This window comes from Neomonachus schauinslandi, chromosome 7 (genome assembly GCF_002201575.2).
Source record: "Neomonachus schauinslandi chromosome 7, ASM220157v2, whole genome shotgun sequence".
NCBI classification, from domain to species: Eukaryota; Metazoa; Chordata; class Mammalia; order Carnivora; family Phocidae; genus Neomonachus; species Neomonachus schauinslandi.
Window position 1 is genome coordinate 120443470 of NC_058409.1, and position 16901 is coordinate 120460370.

Genomic DNA, 16901 nt, shown 5'->3' on the forward strand with positions numbered 1-16901 from the left:
AGGTACAGGTCTGTGATTCATCAGTCTTACACAATTCACAGCGCTCATCATAGCACATACCCTCCCCAATGTCTATCACCCAGCCACCCCATCCCTCCTACCTCCTACCACTCCAGCAGCCCTCAGTTTGTTTCCTGAGATTAAGAATTCCTCATATCAGTGAGATCATATGATACATGTCTTTCTCTGATTGACTTATTTCGCTCAGCATAATACCCTCTAGTTCCATCCACGTCATTGCAAATGGCAAGATTTCGTTTTCTTTGATGGCTGCATACCATTTTCTTACTGCATCATCATAGCATTAAATTAATATAAAAGTAAAACCTCATATCATCACCTAGGTATTGCAAATGAGCTGTGAAATTAGTAGAAAAACGGACAAAGAAAGAAATTAGATTATCTAATTCTCGCTGTAATTTTATTTTAGCCAATGACTCCTAAGTCCCAAAATGAAAGAAGTTTAGATCTGTGTACATCAGTAAATCATTTATTTTCTGTATGCCTTTTTAGTCTTTTTTGTAAACATTGTTTTAAGATTTATTTATTTTTTTTAGCGGGGGTAGGGGCAGTGCAGAGGGAGAGAGAGAATCTCCAGCAGACACCCTGCTAAGCCAGGAGCCCTATGTGGGGCTCAGTCCCACAACCCCTAGATCATGACCTGAGCCAAAATCAGCAGTCGGACACTTAAACCGACTTAGCCACCTAGGCGCCCCTCAGTCTGTTTTTTTAACCAACATTTTACAACATTATTTATAGCCTGACTAGCTGATGGTAACTGATGTGTTTTAGTGATTTCTCATTTTCTTCTAACTACCTAATTTTAACTATTTTAGATCCAGGCAGATTCCAAGACAGTTGGAGACTTTCAGATGGCTTTGTAGCAGCTGAGGCAAAAACTATTCTTCCTCATCGTGCCAGATCCAGGTAGGATTTAGAGGAATAGTTCAAATTTATTACAATTGCTGTTTTTATGTTAAATTATGTAACATATTGAACACTATCTAAACTTTTTCTGTACTGTGTTTATTTCTAGGCCAGACCTCATGGATAATTATTTGGCACTGATACTCTCTGCATTTATTCGTAATGGACTTCTAGAGGTAAGACTTATAAACCTTATTTTATTTTTTTAATTTTCTCTGACAAAGTTCTTTCAGAGCAACAAGCATATATGATGCGTAAATGTTTTCCTACTTACTGTTTTGCAACAATAATATTTTCTTTTTATTTTCAAAGGGTTTGGTTGAAGTGATAACAAACAGTGATGACCATATCTCAGTTAGAGCTACCATCCTTTTAGGAGAGCTTTTACATATGGTAAGTTGAGCAACTTCTGATTATGTTTCATACCATTAATGTTTTAATTTATAAAATAATGTTACTTTGTAGTATCTCAAAAAGTAAATTTGCGGGGCGCCTGGGTGGCTCAGTCGTTAAGTGTCTGCCTTCAGCTCAGGTCGTGATCCCAGGGTCCTGGGATCGAGCCCCGCATCGGGCTCCCTGCTCTGCGGGAAGCCCACTTCTCCCTCTCCCACTCCCCCTGCTTGTGTTCCCTCTCTCACTGTGTCTCTCTCTGTCAAATAAATAAATAAAATCTTAAAAAAAAAAAAAAAAGTAAATTTGCTTTTTTTTGAGTGTTTGTATTGCAAAGAGCCCTTGATGCCTTGTATCTATCTATACATATATATATAGATAGTATGTGCGTATATATGGTATAGCTAGTTTTATAAATGGAACATGTAAAAATTAAAAAGTACTGAATATTTTTATACTCACTTTTATGTTGACGTTTTGAGTCCTATAAATCTTAATATATCTCAGAAAGACCTGCTGCCTAATAAGCAAGAAATTACAAAACTAGATATTCAGTCAGGTAGCAGTGGAATTGATACGGCAATCAGTGCCTGAATTTTAGAAAACTGAAAAAAATTGGAAGTTTAACTCCCTTGTTTGAAAACATTCTCTGCAAACTTGTGAGTTGAGGTTTAGAAGGTGAGTTCTTTTTGTTTTGTTTTTTTTTTCGTTTTTTTGTTTTTGGGGGGTTTGCCTTGATTTTATGACATCAGTAACTTCTGGAAACAAGGAGCTAAGAAAGTGATCCGACCATTCTCTACTCCCAACAAATCAAGCAATGGGAGAACTGATTGCAGGATAGAATTCCTATTTCTAGATCACCTGTTCGCTAATAGAATACTAAATAAAAACCATTTTAACTGATTAAGGAAGAAATAACCTGGTGGCAGATCTTTTAAAATTATGATTTTCTCTTACTGGCAGAGTACTTTTTGTTGTTTCAGCCTCCCCACCCCTACTATTTTGTTTTGTTTTGTTTTGTTTTTCCACATAACAGCTGGTCTCAGTGAGGTAAAGAGAATTAAACAGAGTTTAATGATAACTGTCTTGTTTACCATTGAATTATTTAGCCATATCCTCTGTTCTCCTTCAGTCCATCCATGGAAGAATTAAGTAATACTGCAGATTTTCAGATCTGATTTTTTTTTTTAAAGATTTTATTTATTTGGTCAGAGAGAGGAAGAGGGCACAAGGAGGGGGAGAGGCACGCAGAGGGAGAAGCAGGCTCCCCACTGAGCAAGGAGCCCAATGCAGGACTTGATCCCAGGACCGTAGGATCATGACCTGAGCCGAAGGCAGACAGATGCTTAACCGACTGAGCCACCCAGGCATCCCTTCAGATCTGATTTTTTTTTTTAATGAATTAATTTTTTTTAAGATTTTTATTTACTTGTCAGAGCGCATGCGTGCGTGCAAGCACAAGCAGAGGGAGAAGCAGGCTCTTTGCCAAGCAAGGAGCCCGATATGGGACTCAATTCTAGGACCCTGGGATCACGACCTGAGCTGAACGTAGACGTTTAACCGACTGAGCCACCCCAGGCGTCCCTTTTATTTTAATTCTTGATATATCATTTCCTGTAAGGTTATCAATATCTAGAATTATTTGCTCTTTATGAAGTAATCTTTTTTATAAATTTCATTTTTCCCTTCCTCCATGACCAGAATTCTTGACTCCCTTGAAATATAAAAGCTGGTCATTTTGAGTATAGTGGTATTAGTTCATTGCTTATTATGCTTTCATTTTCTGGCTTCCACATTTAATTAATTTACTTATCTTCATTGGTAGAAAGCAGATTGAGTGGTGGATTTTGCTTGGAAAGCAGGATTAATGTAACATTATAGCACTGGATCTAAGTTTTGATATGTAATCCTTTGAGATCATTTAAGAATTGAGTTTAATTGTAATTAAATTAATTTTAAGTTACCACTTAAATTATAATTTAATGTTATAATAAAGGATCTGTAAAATTCAGAGTTTTATTAATGTAATATGTCTCATCATTCATTCTGTCTCATCCTTGTTGAAAGTAGGTAAGATAAATTATAAATAAGTTTGTATTGGAAAGGGAATCATTAAGTTCATTTCATGAGTAAAACCTTTAATATTTTATCTATGGATAATCTATAACAAAATATTTCTATTTGTCAACTCTTAAAAAATATTATGTTTCATTTTAGGCAAATACAATTCTTCCTCATTCACATAGCCATCATTTACACTGCCTACCAACCCTAATGAATATGGCTGCATCTTTTGATATCCCCAAGGAAAAGAGACTGTAAGTATCAGAGCTCTAGCAAAGACTGTGCCTGGTATATTTAATACCCATTTTGATGACCTTCTCTTCTTTTTAAAATTCTGTGTGTGTGTGTGTGTATAGATTATGCTTGGAAATTCTTTTTTTTTTTTTTTTTGGAAATTCTTTTGGGATGCCTTACAGAGGAGAGGAGAATTTGATAGTATTATTTAATATAGGCTACAGAGTATTATAGCTTAGAAAAATCAAGTTTTTCTAGCATTTTTCTGGGCAAGGACATAAACTTTCTACCACATCATTAAAAATGTTGTTTGAGAATTTTTTGGACTATTTTATGTTTTGAGTAGCAACTCAGGCTTTTTAGTGTCTAAACTATTTCAAGTTAATAAAGCACAAAGTAGCAATGTATTCTTTTGTATGTGTGATTAAAAATTTTAGAATTTAGTAACCCATACTATAGGCATTGAAGTAAGCTAACCTCTTAAATCTGAAGGAGATATTGCAAACAGAATTTATAAACAAAGGAATGGTAATACAGCTGTAGGTCTGCTGGAATTTCAGTACTAATAATAAAATATAATTTACAAGGTAAAGATGGAGAAGCTTGATTGGAAAACCCTCATAGGAATCTTTTTCATTTGGTTAAGATTATGTCTAAGCCAGGGTGTTTTTTTCCTTTCCTTCCTTCCTTTTTTTTTTTTTTTTTCTTTTTTAAATTCTAACTATTATAATCAAAGAAATTTATATTTGGACTTCTTTTTGGTAATATTAGTGAAATGTAGTTCATTAGCTACTGAACTGATTTTTTATTGACAGGTATACATTTCTTAAAAGTTTAGTTAGCTTTATTAATTCAGAAGTACACATATGGGCCTCACTGTAAGTAAATAATATTCTATTAATTCTAACTCTACCATTAAATATACTATTATTTAATAGAATGAAGTTGTATTCGAAACCAAGAGTTACTAGGGATTATCTCAGTTCTAACTCTAGGCTTCCATTAGTAATGATAGCTTTCAGCTTTTTTTTTTTTTTAAGTTTATTTATTTAAGCAACCTATCTCTATATTCAGTGTGCGGCTCAGACTGACAACCCTGAGATCAAGAGCTGCATGCCCTACTGACTAAGCCAGCCAGGTCCCCTTTTAGTTTTTATTTTAGTAGTTTCATGATGGAAAAATGGATTTCCCAAAGCCTGGTAGACCTAACCTCTCTGGGTCAGATTATGGCCATGAATTTCAGGGTTCATCAAGAATTCAAATTTACCTTCAAAATTTCAGCAATAATAATCTTATAATGGTTTTTTGGTTTTGTTTTTTTAGCTCAGCAAGCTCTCTTTACTTTCAGTACTTGCCAATATGAGAGCATCTCAAGGTTTTAAAATTTTAAATCTGATTTGTTTTTACCAGAAGTTCTGGAGTTGAGACTTGATTGCTACCAGATTGTTGAAAACTGTGCTTTTATGGACCACGAACAAGGAATTAAAAATAAGTTTTAAAAGGATACATTAACAGTTGCAGATCAGTGGGGGAAAATAGAGACTGTACAAATTGATACTGGAATCAGTTATCCATATGGTGGGGGGGGAAATGAAATATGCCAGCCTTATATCATAAACAAAAATCGGTTTCAGCTGGTTTAAGGATTTAAATGTGAAAAACAAGTTTTTAAACTTCTATAAGAAAATAGAGAAAACTAGGTTTCTGACTTTCTGGGAGTTCTTAAAACCAGTATACAAAAAGTGCCCACCACCACAGAAGACAAGATTAGTAAATACATATTTAGTTGGGTCTACATAATTAGTGTTTCTTCATACAAATCAGCAGTGTTCTTGATTTTTTTTTCCTTTGTGGTTCCAAATTTGATTAAATAATTTACTTTTTAGTAGCAATCTCTAGCCTTGAATTTATATATTTTACTGGAGTAATTTACCAAAGTGATCTCTTTAAAATTGTGCTAGCTTTGCTACAGAATTAATTCAGTTTTTTTTAATTAGGCGAGCCAGTGCAGCCTTGAATTGTTTAAAACGCTTCCATGAAATGAAGAAACGAGGACCTAAACCTTACAGCCTTCATTTAGATCACATTATTCAGAAAGCAATTGCAACCCACCAGAAACGGGATCAGTATCTCCGAGTTCAGAAAGATATATTTGTTCTTAAGGTACTGACATGAAACGTCACAATTTTTAACTTAGTTTCCTAATTTTTAACTGATGGATTTTAATATGCATCTACATGTTTGAGTTAGCAGTTTTATTATTCATGCTTATGGATTTTCAGATGGCTTTCTAGTTTTACAATGACTAGGCAGTTTAGAGCTATGTTTTTATAACTTGTTAAAGTTAAAAAGCCTTGCTAATTCATCCTTAAATGAAAAATCTTTCTTTGTATTTTTAAAATTTGAACTTAGTTTTCTGAATGTGAAGATAATTTGCCTTAATTTTCCTTATTACTTTCTGATGATTTTAGGATACAGAGGAAGCTCTTTTAATGAACCTTAGAGATAGCCAAGTCCTTCAACATAAAGAGAATCTTGAATGGAATTGGAATCTTATAGGGACCATTCTTAAGGTATGAAAAGATACTTCTTGGTTATGGCTTCATTTTATTATTCATTGTAATTCATCATAATTATATTTTGGGAATTGATAAATACATATATGATATAACATATTATGTTTTTCTAGTGGCCAAATGTAAATCTAAGAAACTATAAAGATGAACAGTTGCACAGGTACGTAACAACTGTTTTGCATTTAAATTGAAAAACTTAGATTTGAATTATATTATGCCTAATACCTGTGAAAAGTAATAATTGGTATTTTAAAGATACATGCATAACATTTTAATAGTATTCAGTAGGTACATGTATACATTTTTGTGTATACTCTTATAACCTAAAAGCATCCGCTAATTCTTTTCCTAGTTATCTATATTCTGGTTTTAGTTTGGAACAAATGAAGTAATTCAGATAAAAGTTTCTCAAATTGGGGTAATGTCAACCATGTTGTAATCTTAGCCCTGAGGTATGAGGATGACATAATAAGGACATAGTGTTTCCCTCCCAAAATGATGGCCATTTTTACTATTCTACTTCTACTTGCATTTACATCTGACTTTGGAGGGTTAGCCATTTTTCCTCCTCTTTACATTTCCCTTAACCAAGTTGATGTTCTCCATACCTTTCATAAAACGTACAGAGGTTCATGGCATACACAGTACTTCAAGCTACTGTGTAGTTCTCTAGTACCCCAGTGCATTTTTCCTCATCCTGAGTTTAGACTAATCCACTACCAGTACTGATCTCATTCAATAAGAGGGCCTTCATGTTTCTGAAAAATTTTATGTCCTTAACATTATTATTTGGTTGTATTCATCTACTCATGGTATTTAACTTAATATCTGTATTAAGTTTATACGGAACATATATAAAGTTAAACTGGAATAAAGAAGCATAGCATCAACTTTTCATACTGCTTGAAAACAGAGATGAAGTCTCATTCAACTTTGTTTCTCCACATCCTAGAATTGGCACCATTATTGGATTGGATTGTAGTGCATGAAATTAAACTGAACTAAGTTAAGTGGAAGCTTAGCCCATAATGTTGAAAGCTATAACATTGAAATATAAATTGTGTTCAGTACTCATGAATTCAGTTGCCTAAATTTTACCTGCAGCTTTTGTGCTTGGCTTTTTGCCTAATTGTGAAAAACGGACAGAATTGTAGTATGATTTATTTTGCTTACAATTATCCAGTATAGGATTATTGTATAGAGTCATGGGACAAAGATTATCACAAAATACAGTAAAAGAAAATTTATGTTCAGGTGTCTTCATGTTTATCCAAACTTAATTCTGGCTATGTTGTATATCTGCATTTTTCCAGCTAGTATCTTTGTTCTCTACCATTTCTTTCAGGCATCTCACCATAAAGTTCTTATTTCACAAGCTATTCTTGACAATTAAGGTGTTTTATTGATTTTTGGTATTTTGTTGTTTTTGCATGCGTGTGTGTGTGTGTGTGTGTGTGTGTGTAATGTACCAGATGTGTTTATTCCTTGCCATTTACTCCAATGGCTTAAATCCAAAACATTCAAAACCATATTATATATCTTAAGCTATGGTTAAGATTTTAAAGTAATTTTGATTTCTTACTTTGTTGCTAATTTTATTTTGCTCTTAGGTTTGTACGAAGACTACTTTACTTTTACAAGCCCAGCAGTAAATTATATGCCAACCTGGATCTGGATTTTGCCAAGTCCAAGCAGCTCACAGTTGTGGGTTGCCAATTTACAGAATTTCTTCTTGAGTCCGAAGAGGTAATAAGCACTTTGAATATTTTCCAGAGCATATGTTTCTCATTGAACTTGCCCCCTTCCTTTTATTTCTGAGTATGCATAGTTGTATTTAGAAACATAGGGAGTGAGCCCAAACCTAGATTTGAATCCTAACTCTTGTCACTAGCTAGTTATGTGACTTTGGACAACGTATGTGCCTTATAGAAGACCTGTTTTTCTCTTTGTAAAATGGAAGATAATATAATCTTCATGCAGCATTGTGTTGAATGAGATTTAGAAGAACATACTCAGTGATTGGTATCTGTTATTAGTAATTTCATCATTATCATTACGTTTTTTGGATTTGATTAAAGTTAATTTTCTAATTATAGTCACTAAGTGCTTTTCCAGTAATACTACAATGTATTTGCTTATAGGATGGGCAAGGATACTTAGAAGATCTAGTAAAAGATATTGTTCAGTGGCTCAATGCCTCATCTGGCATGAAACCTGAAAGAAGTCTTCAAAATAATGGTTTATTGACTACCCTTAGTCAACACTATTTTTTATTTATTGGAACACTTTCTTGCCACCCTCATGGAGTCAAAATGCTGGAAAAATGCAGCGTATTTCAATGGTAAGTATCCCTAGGTTGTCTCAGTATATTCCTGAACTTTATTTTTAATGTAGTCTGAAATGGTATGCTTTTTATTCTGTGTACATGTATTTGGTAAATTTTATTAAAATACAAAAAAATTAGTTATCTTGATGGCTTTGTGACTCTTTTTTATGTGATATTTGTCACTAAATGCTTTCTTTCAGAAATGCTTGTTTAGGGCGCCTGGGTGGCTCAGTTGGTTAAGTGACTGCCTTCGGCTCAGGTCATGATCCTGGAGTCCCAGGATCGAGTCCCACATCGGGCTCCCTGCTCGGCAGGGAGCCTGCTTCTCCCTCTGACCCTCCCCCCTCTCATGTGCTCTCTGTCTCTCTCATTCTCTCTCTCAAATAAATAAATAAAATCTTAAGAAATGCTTGTTTATATTTTCATCCTTTTTGTTTCTTTTTTCTTTTTTTTCTTTTTAGTCTCCTTAATCTCTGTTCCTTGAAAAACCAAGATCACTTACTGAAACTGACTGTTTCTAGCTTGGACTACAGCAGAGATGGATTGGCGAGAGTCATCCTTTCCAAAATTCTTACAGCAGCCACTGATGTGAGTATAACATCAACAAAACTATATTTTTTATAGCCAGTTAGTTCAATACTTCATAAAATTTAGCCAAGCAAAATTAATTATTAATTCTAAGAATATGGGATGGAATTTGAGTTTACTCTAAAACAGTAGTTATTCCATGGGGCTCCTGGTGGTTCATTCGGTTAAGCGTCTGCCTTCGGCTCAGGTCATGATCCCAGGGTCCTGGGATCGAACCCTGCATCAGGCTCCCTGCTCAGCGGGAGGCCTGCTTCTCCCTCTCCCTCTGCTGCTCCCCCTGCCTGTGCTCTCCTGCTCTCTCTCTCTGTCAAATAAAATCTTTAAAAAAAATAAAAATAAAAGTAGTTCCTCCAAGGAACTGTATACAGTACCCATATCTTTCTATGAAGGGGAAGAAGCAACTAGATTGAAACAGAAATATTTACTAGTACTAAGAAAATGTATCAGGGGCTAGACCCTCAATTCCAGTTTTTCTGCCATTTTCAAGTAGCAAAACTGTCCCCCAAAAAAGTCCAAATAGGCTATCCATGAAGTTTGGGGTTTTTTTGTTTGTTTTTATATTTTCCTTTATCTTTGTAGGCCTGCAGGCTGTATGCAACAAAACATTTAAGAGTATTATTGAGAGCTAATGTTGAATTCTTCAATAATTGGGGAATTGAATTACTAGTGACCCAGCTACATGATAAAAACAAAACTATTTCTTCTGAAGCTCTTGATATTCTTGATGAAGCATGTGAAGACAAGGTGAAGGTTTATTATTTTATAATAAAATACTTAGACATGAATTTTTATTTAAGTATTTTAATTATTAAATTAATTTTAATTATTAAAGTACTCAATTTTAATAGAAAATTATGTGAAATTATAATGTACTTAATACAGATGTTTTGGAAACATAATTTACTATCATTTTGCAATTGTTAATTTGCCTAATAATTACCTTTTTTAGGCCAATCTTCATGCTCTTATTCAGATGAAGCCAGCTTTATCCCACCTTGGAGACAAGGGTTTGCTTCTCCTCCTGAGGTAAATGTTAAGTAAATTTTTCTTATAGTTGTGTTTTTTGTTGTGTTCTCTTTAGCAGTGTGTTTTAAAGTTGGATTCAAATCCAAATAGGAAACACTTTAAAGAGTTTAGTGTTAACTTCTGAAAGAGGTCTATTTTAGAATCTTAGATATCCTTTAATACTGAAACTCATTGTTTTCCTTAATGTTGTTTCATTGTTTTTCATTGTTTTCCTTAATGTTTCCTTTACATTTCTGTGTGTCCTTATGATTTTCATGACATTTTCTTTACTGTGATTGGATTCATGTGTTTTTGCAAGATTATGAAAATTTATTTGTATTTGAAATTACAGTAAATAATAGTTGACCTTTTACTCTCAGGAAGAAGCTATTCCTAAAGTCTTTAAGCTCTTTAAACATAGTATTGCTTAAGATAGTTTAACTCCTTAAACAGTTGTGGTCAGACTCTGTGTTAAACTATTGTTTGTTTTAATTTACAGATTTCTTTCCATTCCAAAAGGATTTTCCTATCTGAATGAAAGGGGTTATGTAGCAAAACAATTGGAAAAATGGCACAAGGTAACTTTCTGTTGCGTAAGCTTCAGTTTATGTTTTTATCTTAGGAAATAGATCTATGAATTTAGAGGATTTTTTATATTGGTGTCTTGAAGCTAAAGAGGTCAAATATTTAAACATTCATATGAAGTCCAGTCTTAAATCCTATGTATTTATTTGTGTTTATATTTATCCATTTTTTAAACCACATTATTTTAGAGCAAACTATTGATTTTGTGTATATTCTATTGAAATTTTGCTTTCAGTTTAATTGATACAATCTACTGGTATAATTTATTAACCCTGTTTACTATCATTTCTTTTATTCTTATTCTTGGGTCCCTTATGATAGCCCTTTTAAGCTGTAACTAAAACAATTTTCCTGAATGAAGGAAGATTGTAAAACAACTGTACCAAGCAGATAAAATATTTTAAACTTTATTTTTAGGATGCTTCTTGACATAAACCTGAGAACAAACTTCTTGTTATTAGTTAACTTCCTAGCTTTTCTTTAGTTGGTCATCTCTGTGATTTTATTTTGTTTGAAGCATTATAAATTGTCAAAGCATCTTAGAAACCCATGGGTAATCAATTCTAATGTAAATAATTCTTGGGTTCTTCATCATTTCAATCATGATATTGTCTATACTGAACCATATTTCACAAGAAATTCTCACCTTTTAAAAATACTGTAACGATAAAACATACTTTAGGCAGTGTCTGGGTGGCTCAGTCGGTTAACGTCTGCCTTCAGCTCAGGTCATGATCCTAGGGTCCTGGTATCGAGCCCCACGTCCGGCTCCCTGCTCGATGGGGAGCCTGCTTCTCCCTCTGCTGCTCCCCCTGTTTGTGCTTGCTCTCTCTCTCTCTCTCTCTCTCTCTGTCAAATAAATAAAATCTTTAAAAACAAAAACATAATTTAGGCATGAAATCTTTCAATAATTAATGAATTGGAGACTTGAAATAAGATGTAATAGTTTTATTTCATAAATAGAAGTTACTTAAATTACCATGGTAAAATCGGTCACCTTATTATACAAATTATAATATTAGTAAGTTGCTTAGCATATCTGGTACAGTACTTTCACATAGTAGGTACAAAATGTAACTACTATAACAAAGGCATGTGCAGTGTATAAAGAAACACAAAGGAAGGGTTAATGATTCTACCTTAGGGATTAGAATTAGCAAAAGAAATGTTAGGTGTGATCAGGAAAGGATATGATATTTGAAATAGTCTTGAGGAGTAAGTAAATAAGTTGGAAGAAGGGTATTCAAGGCTGAGGGTGCAGAATAATAAATCTGTATAGATTATTGGAACTTCAGACTTGTGAAGAAAGCTATATTCCAGTGTAGTTGGGGCTAGGATAAGTGAGGAGTGGCAGGATGAGGCTAGAATGGTAAGTTAGAACTAGATTATAGAAGGCGTTATAAACCACATTATGTCATTAAGGGATTTCAATTTTATCGGAAGTGGGGGAATGATAGGTGTTCAAAGACTAGTCATAATCAGAGCTGTGCTTTAGAAACATGACAGGTCAGAGTGTAGGAATGGATATTTGGTCATCAAAGGTGAAGCCTAGGAATATTGAGACCAGTTAAGAAGCAAGAATTGATAAGAATGTGAACTTCAATGGTGCTGAGATTGGATAGGCAGGGACACATTTTCTGGGCATCTTTGAAATAAGATGGACAGGAGGTGTGGACAGATTGGATATAATGAATGAAGAGTCCATCTTGACTCTTAAAGTTTCTGATACCATTGACTGAGCATGCAGTGGATCACCATAAAGAGATTGTGATTACAGGGGCGCCTGGGTGGCTCAGGTGGTTAAGCATCTGCCTTCTGTTCGGGTCGTGATCCTGGGGTCCTGGGATTGAGGCCCAGGTCGGGCTCCCTGCTCAGTGGGGAGTCTGCTTCTCCTCTCCCTTTGCCCCTCCCCCAACTGATGTTCATTCACGGGTGCTCACTCTATCTCAAATAAATAAATTTCTAAAAATCTTAAAAAAAAGAGATTGTGATTATAAAAAGTGGTTTGCAGGATGAGGTTAATGAGTTTTGAATATGTTGAATTGTATTGCTCTGTGGGATGACCAAGTGATGGTATCCAGAAAATACTTGGAATTGTGGATCTGGAGCTCAGATATGTGCTGAAGATCGCAGTTTGGGAGTCCTCAGTATATAGTAGTAGCTGAAACCTGAAATGAGTGAGATCACCAGGGAAGATAAAAGGAACAAAAAAAGAAAGAAAACTGGAAATTCCTCCCTATAGAACATTCTGGTTTAATGAGGGGAATAGAAGGACAAAGACACTGAGAAAATTGCCAGAGAGAATGGTGTCACTAAAGGATGCTTCAGGAAGGAGAGGCCAGTGATATATATTCGTTAAAGAGGTCACATAAAATGAGCGATAGAAAATAAAATAAACTGTTGAATTTGACAGTTTGGTCATTGGTGAATTTTGCTAGAGCATTTTCAGTAGCAAGTTACAAACAGATGCTGAATTGTAGTTACAGTTAGTTAGGCAGTAAATGGAAGGTGTAAAAAAATAAAGACAACATAGTCCTCTCTCTCGAATTAGAGAAAAGGAGAAAGGGAAGAGAACTAACTTACTGATTGTCTACCATTTCAAGTCTTACTTCATTGAATCCTCAGGGCAACCCTATGAAATATATTCTGTTATTTCTATTTTGTGAATGAAAATTTTGAGGCTAAGGAGAGTAAGCTTTATCCTAGAGGAGTAATTTATCCTAGGTCACAGAGCTTAAAAATAGCAGAGCAGGGGTGCTTTTTGATTCCAAAGCCCATGCTCACTGTATTCAGTTTCCTCCCACTAGCTTATGGCATGCCAGCATGAACTGAGACTGTCTCTGTTTCAAGGTAATAAAACATCCAGGCCAGTACAATATTAAAAATTCTCACTCATTCAGTTTAAAACTTCACCCGAGCACCCAGGCCTGATATAGACATACAAACACTACAGTGGAGGGAGGATTCGGTTAATCTCATCACGCTCTGTGCTCATCTCCTCTCCATTTACTAGCTGCCTGCCAGTTTAGGGCTTCTTCAGCTTTGGAGCAGGAAGAGGAAGAGGCATGGGGGGCAAGAACAGACTTACTCAGTTGGTACAATTGTTATCTGGGCTATTTAGCTTTGAGTGTGGCAGATTTCAAATGTTAATTCTTCTACTTGAGGGTTACTGTCCTGAGTTTCTCAAAGACCTCACCACTGTGGATCTCTTATTTTCAGTTCCTTTGACTAGGGCAGCGGCTCCTCTGCCTGCCTACTTATATTGCCTCCTAGGTAGGCAGAGGGGGGTAGAGGTCCACCCCTCAGTTGGGGTTTTCTTACCCCTCCAGATTGGTCCTTTTGGGCAGAATCCTCAAGATAACCCACATTAGAAACTCAGTGCATTTCACAGCTATAAACCATACCCCTGACCTTTGGCTAGTGTTTTCTAAATGAATGCCCCTGGTCAAAAGATTAACCACAGGAATATAACTACTCCTGTATAAAGCTCAGAATATCTGCCTTTTTTGCACTAAGATTTTCATATAGAGAGGAGAGTTTGGTAGTAGTGTAGTGGTAATCGTAGCAGTAGTAATAATTATGGCACACTGATAATAGTAAAACCTCATATTACTATTACAAAGTAAATGTGGAACCTAAAGGAAAAAAGGAAAAGTATGTTTTTAGAGGCTTTAAGTAGGGAGTTAAGGTAACTAACCAAATTCAAGTTGTCTAAAATGGTTTTGAATGAAAAATGTCTCCCTGTGCCCTTAATCTGTCTTTTCTGAAGGTAATATCTGTAATAGTTTATTTGTGAGCATTCAGAGATGTTCTATCCATCTATATGTACATACTCTTTTTTTTTTTTTTAAGATTTTATTTATTGATTTGACACAGAGACAGCGAGAGAGGGAACACAAGCAGGGGGAGCAGGAGAGGGAGAAGCAGGCCTCCCGCTGAGCAGGGAGCCCGATGCGGGGCTCGATCCCAGGCCGCTGGGATCGTGACCTGAGCTGAAGGCAGACACTTAACGACTGAGTCCCCTATATGTACATACTCTTTATTTAAAAATACAAATGAGTTCTATTTTCAAGTGTAGATAAGTTTTTCATTTAGCAGTATATCTGAGGGATCTTTTCAGAGCTATACATTTAAATCTAACTTGTTCTTTTTGATGGCTGCATAGTACATTATGTGAATGTACCTTAATTTTTATAACCACTCCTGTATTTACATTGTTTCCAACTTTTTTTGTTTAGTAAACAGTGTTTGCTGGATATTCTTCCATATGTCTTTGCATGCTTGTACATATATTTCTATAGAATAAATTTCTAAAAGTGTAGCTGTTGAGCCAAAAAGTATGAGAAGTAATGGGACGCCTGGGTGGCTCAGTCGTTAAGTGTCTGCCTTCAGCTCAGGTCATGGTCCCAGAGTCCTGGGATCGAGCTCCACATCGGGCTCCCTGCTCCGCAGGAAGCCTGCTTCTCCCTCTCCCACTCCCCCGCTTGTGTTCCCTCTCTCGCTGTGTCTCTCTCTGTCAAATAAATAAATAAAATCTTCAAAAAAAAAAAGTATGTGAAGTAACATTTTGATACATACTGCCAAATTGCTTTCCAAAGAGGTTCTACCAATTCCTTCTAAACAGTTTAAAGTGGAGATCTTTTAGCATTTACCCCAAAGATAGAAATGTAGTGATCTGAAGGGGCACCTGCACCCCAGTGTTTATAGCAGCAATGTCCACAGTAGCCAAACTATGGAAAGCGCCCAGATGTCCATCGACAGATGAATGGATAAAGAAGATGTGGTGTACACACACACATAAATATTACACAGCCATCAAAAACCGAAATCTTGCCATTTGCAATGATGTGGATGGAACTAGAGGGTATTATGCTAAGCGAAATAAGTCAATCAGAGAAAAGACAATTATCATATGATGTCACTGATATGTGAAATTTAAGAAATAAAACAGAGGATCATAAGGGAAGGGAGGAAAATTAAAACAAGATGAAACCAGAGAGGGAGACAAACCGTAAGAGACTCTTAATCATAGGAACCGAACTGAGGGTTGCTGGAGGGGAAGTGGGTGGAGGGGTGGGGTAACTGGGTGATGGGCGTTAAGGAGGGCATGTGATGTGATGAGCACTGGGTAGTATATAAGACTGATGAATCACAGGCCTGTACCTCTGAAACCAATAATACGTTATATGTTAATTAATTGAATTTAAATTAAAAAATGTTAAAAAATAAAAGGGGAAAAGTAAAGTGGAGATATTTTGCAATGAAGATGGCAGTATGACTGACTTTCAGTTTAAAGAATTTAGCTAGTTTTTCAAGTTTTAGTTGGAAACATTTTTTACATTTGAGGTGATTCAAATCAGTGGGGAAAGAGATGCCAGAAGGTGCTAAAATGATACAATTCATTTAATTTTCCTTTTTAAATTTCTAGTGAATATGTTTATGGTTTAATATTAAGAGGCTAGTTTTTGTTCATATTTAATGGGGAAAGGGATTTAAATAAGATGAAAAACAAAACTATTACTTATATGGACTCTAAAATAATAATTGAAAATGGGGATAAGAGTATAAGCAGGCAGCTTTTGGGTATGATAGAGCATTTGCATTCATAATACCTTGTTCTACCATTTTTAAAAATGTTTTAAATTTTCTGTACAGATACTCATTTTTCTCATATTTATGCTTTTAAGATTTGGTAGGTACCTAATATGTTATGAATTTAATGAACAATATAATACTGTATACAATTAAGACAGTATTATCTTCCAGGAATATAATTCAAAATATGTTGACTTGATTGAGGAACAACTTAATGAAGCACTTACTACTTATCGAAAGCCAATTGATGGTGATAACTATGTTCGTCGGAGTAACCAAAGGTACAGTCTAGTTAATGGAATAATTTATTAACTTGTCCTCTAGTATAAAATTCAAAATCAGTTCATAATCTTTATTTTTTGAAATTTTCTGAGTACTTAGAAATTTTATTCCCTTCACTGACATAAAAAAATCTTAAAGCATATCATTGACCACTCAAGAATTCCAGTGGCACTCATAACATGCTGAATACCCTTACTAATAAAATTTATATACCTTCCATGCTTTTACCCTAGTCTGTTTTTCTGGTCTCAGCTCTCTTACTATTACTCACTACTTTGAGGCCAGCTAAACTGTTATTTTTCTAGAGAAATCCTCACGCTTTTCCACTT

General features: G+C 35.0%; 1 protein-coding gene across 1 annotated transcript in view; it reads left to right on the top strand.

The window, feature by feature from the left end:
* Window positions 1-16901, top strand: part of RICTOR (RPTOR independent companion of MTOR complex 2) — a 126520-nt gene that overhangs the window by 84972 nt on the left and 24647 nt on the right. The window contains exons 13-26 of the mRNA XM_044917164.1: window positions 837-927; window positions 1037-1103; window positions 1240-1320; window positions 3535-3635; window positions 5613-5778; window positions 6087-6188; window positions 6305-6351; window positions 7802-7937; window positions 8333-8532; window positions 8979-9105; window positions 9685-9849; window positions 10055-10131; window positions 10610-10688; window positions 16462-16571. Coding sequence (XP_044773099.1) covers window positions 837-927; window positions 1037-1103; window positions 1240-1320; window positions 3535-3635; window positions 5613-5778; window positions 6087-6188; window positions 6305-6351; window positions 7802-7937; window positions 8333-8532; window positions 8979-9105; window positions 9685-9849; window positions 10055-10131; window positions 10610-10688; window positions 16462-16571 — 1549 coding nt within the window. The remainder of the gene's footprint in view (window positions 1-836; window positions 928-1036; window positions 1104-1239; window positions 1321-3534; window positions 3636-5612; window positions 5779-6086; window positions 6189-6304; window positions 6352-7801; window positions 7938-8332; window positions 8533-8978; window positions 9106-9684; window positions 9850-10054; window positions 10132-10609; window positions 10689-16461; window positions 16572-16901) is intronic.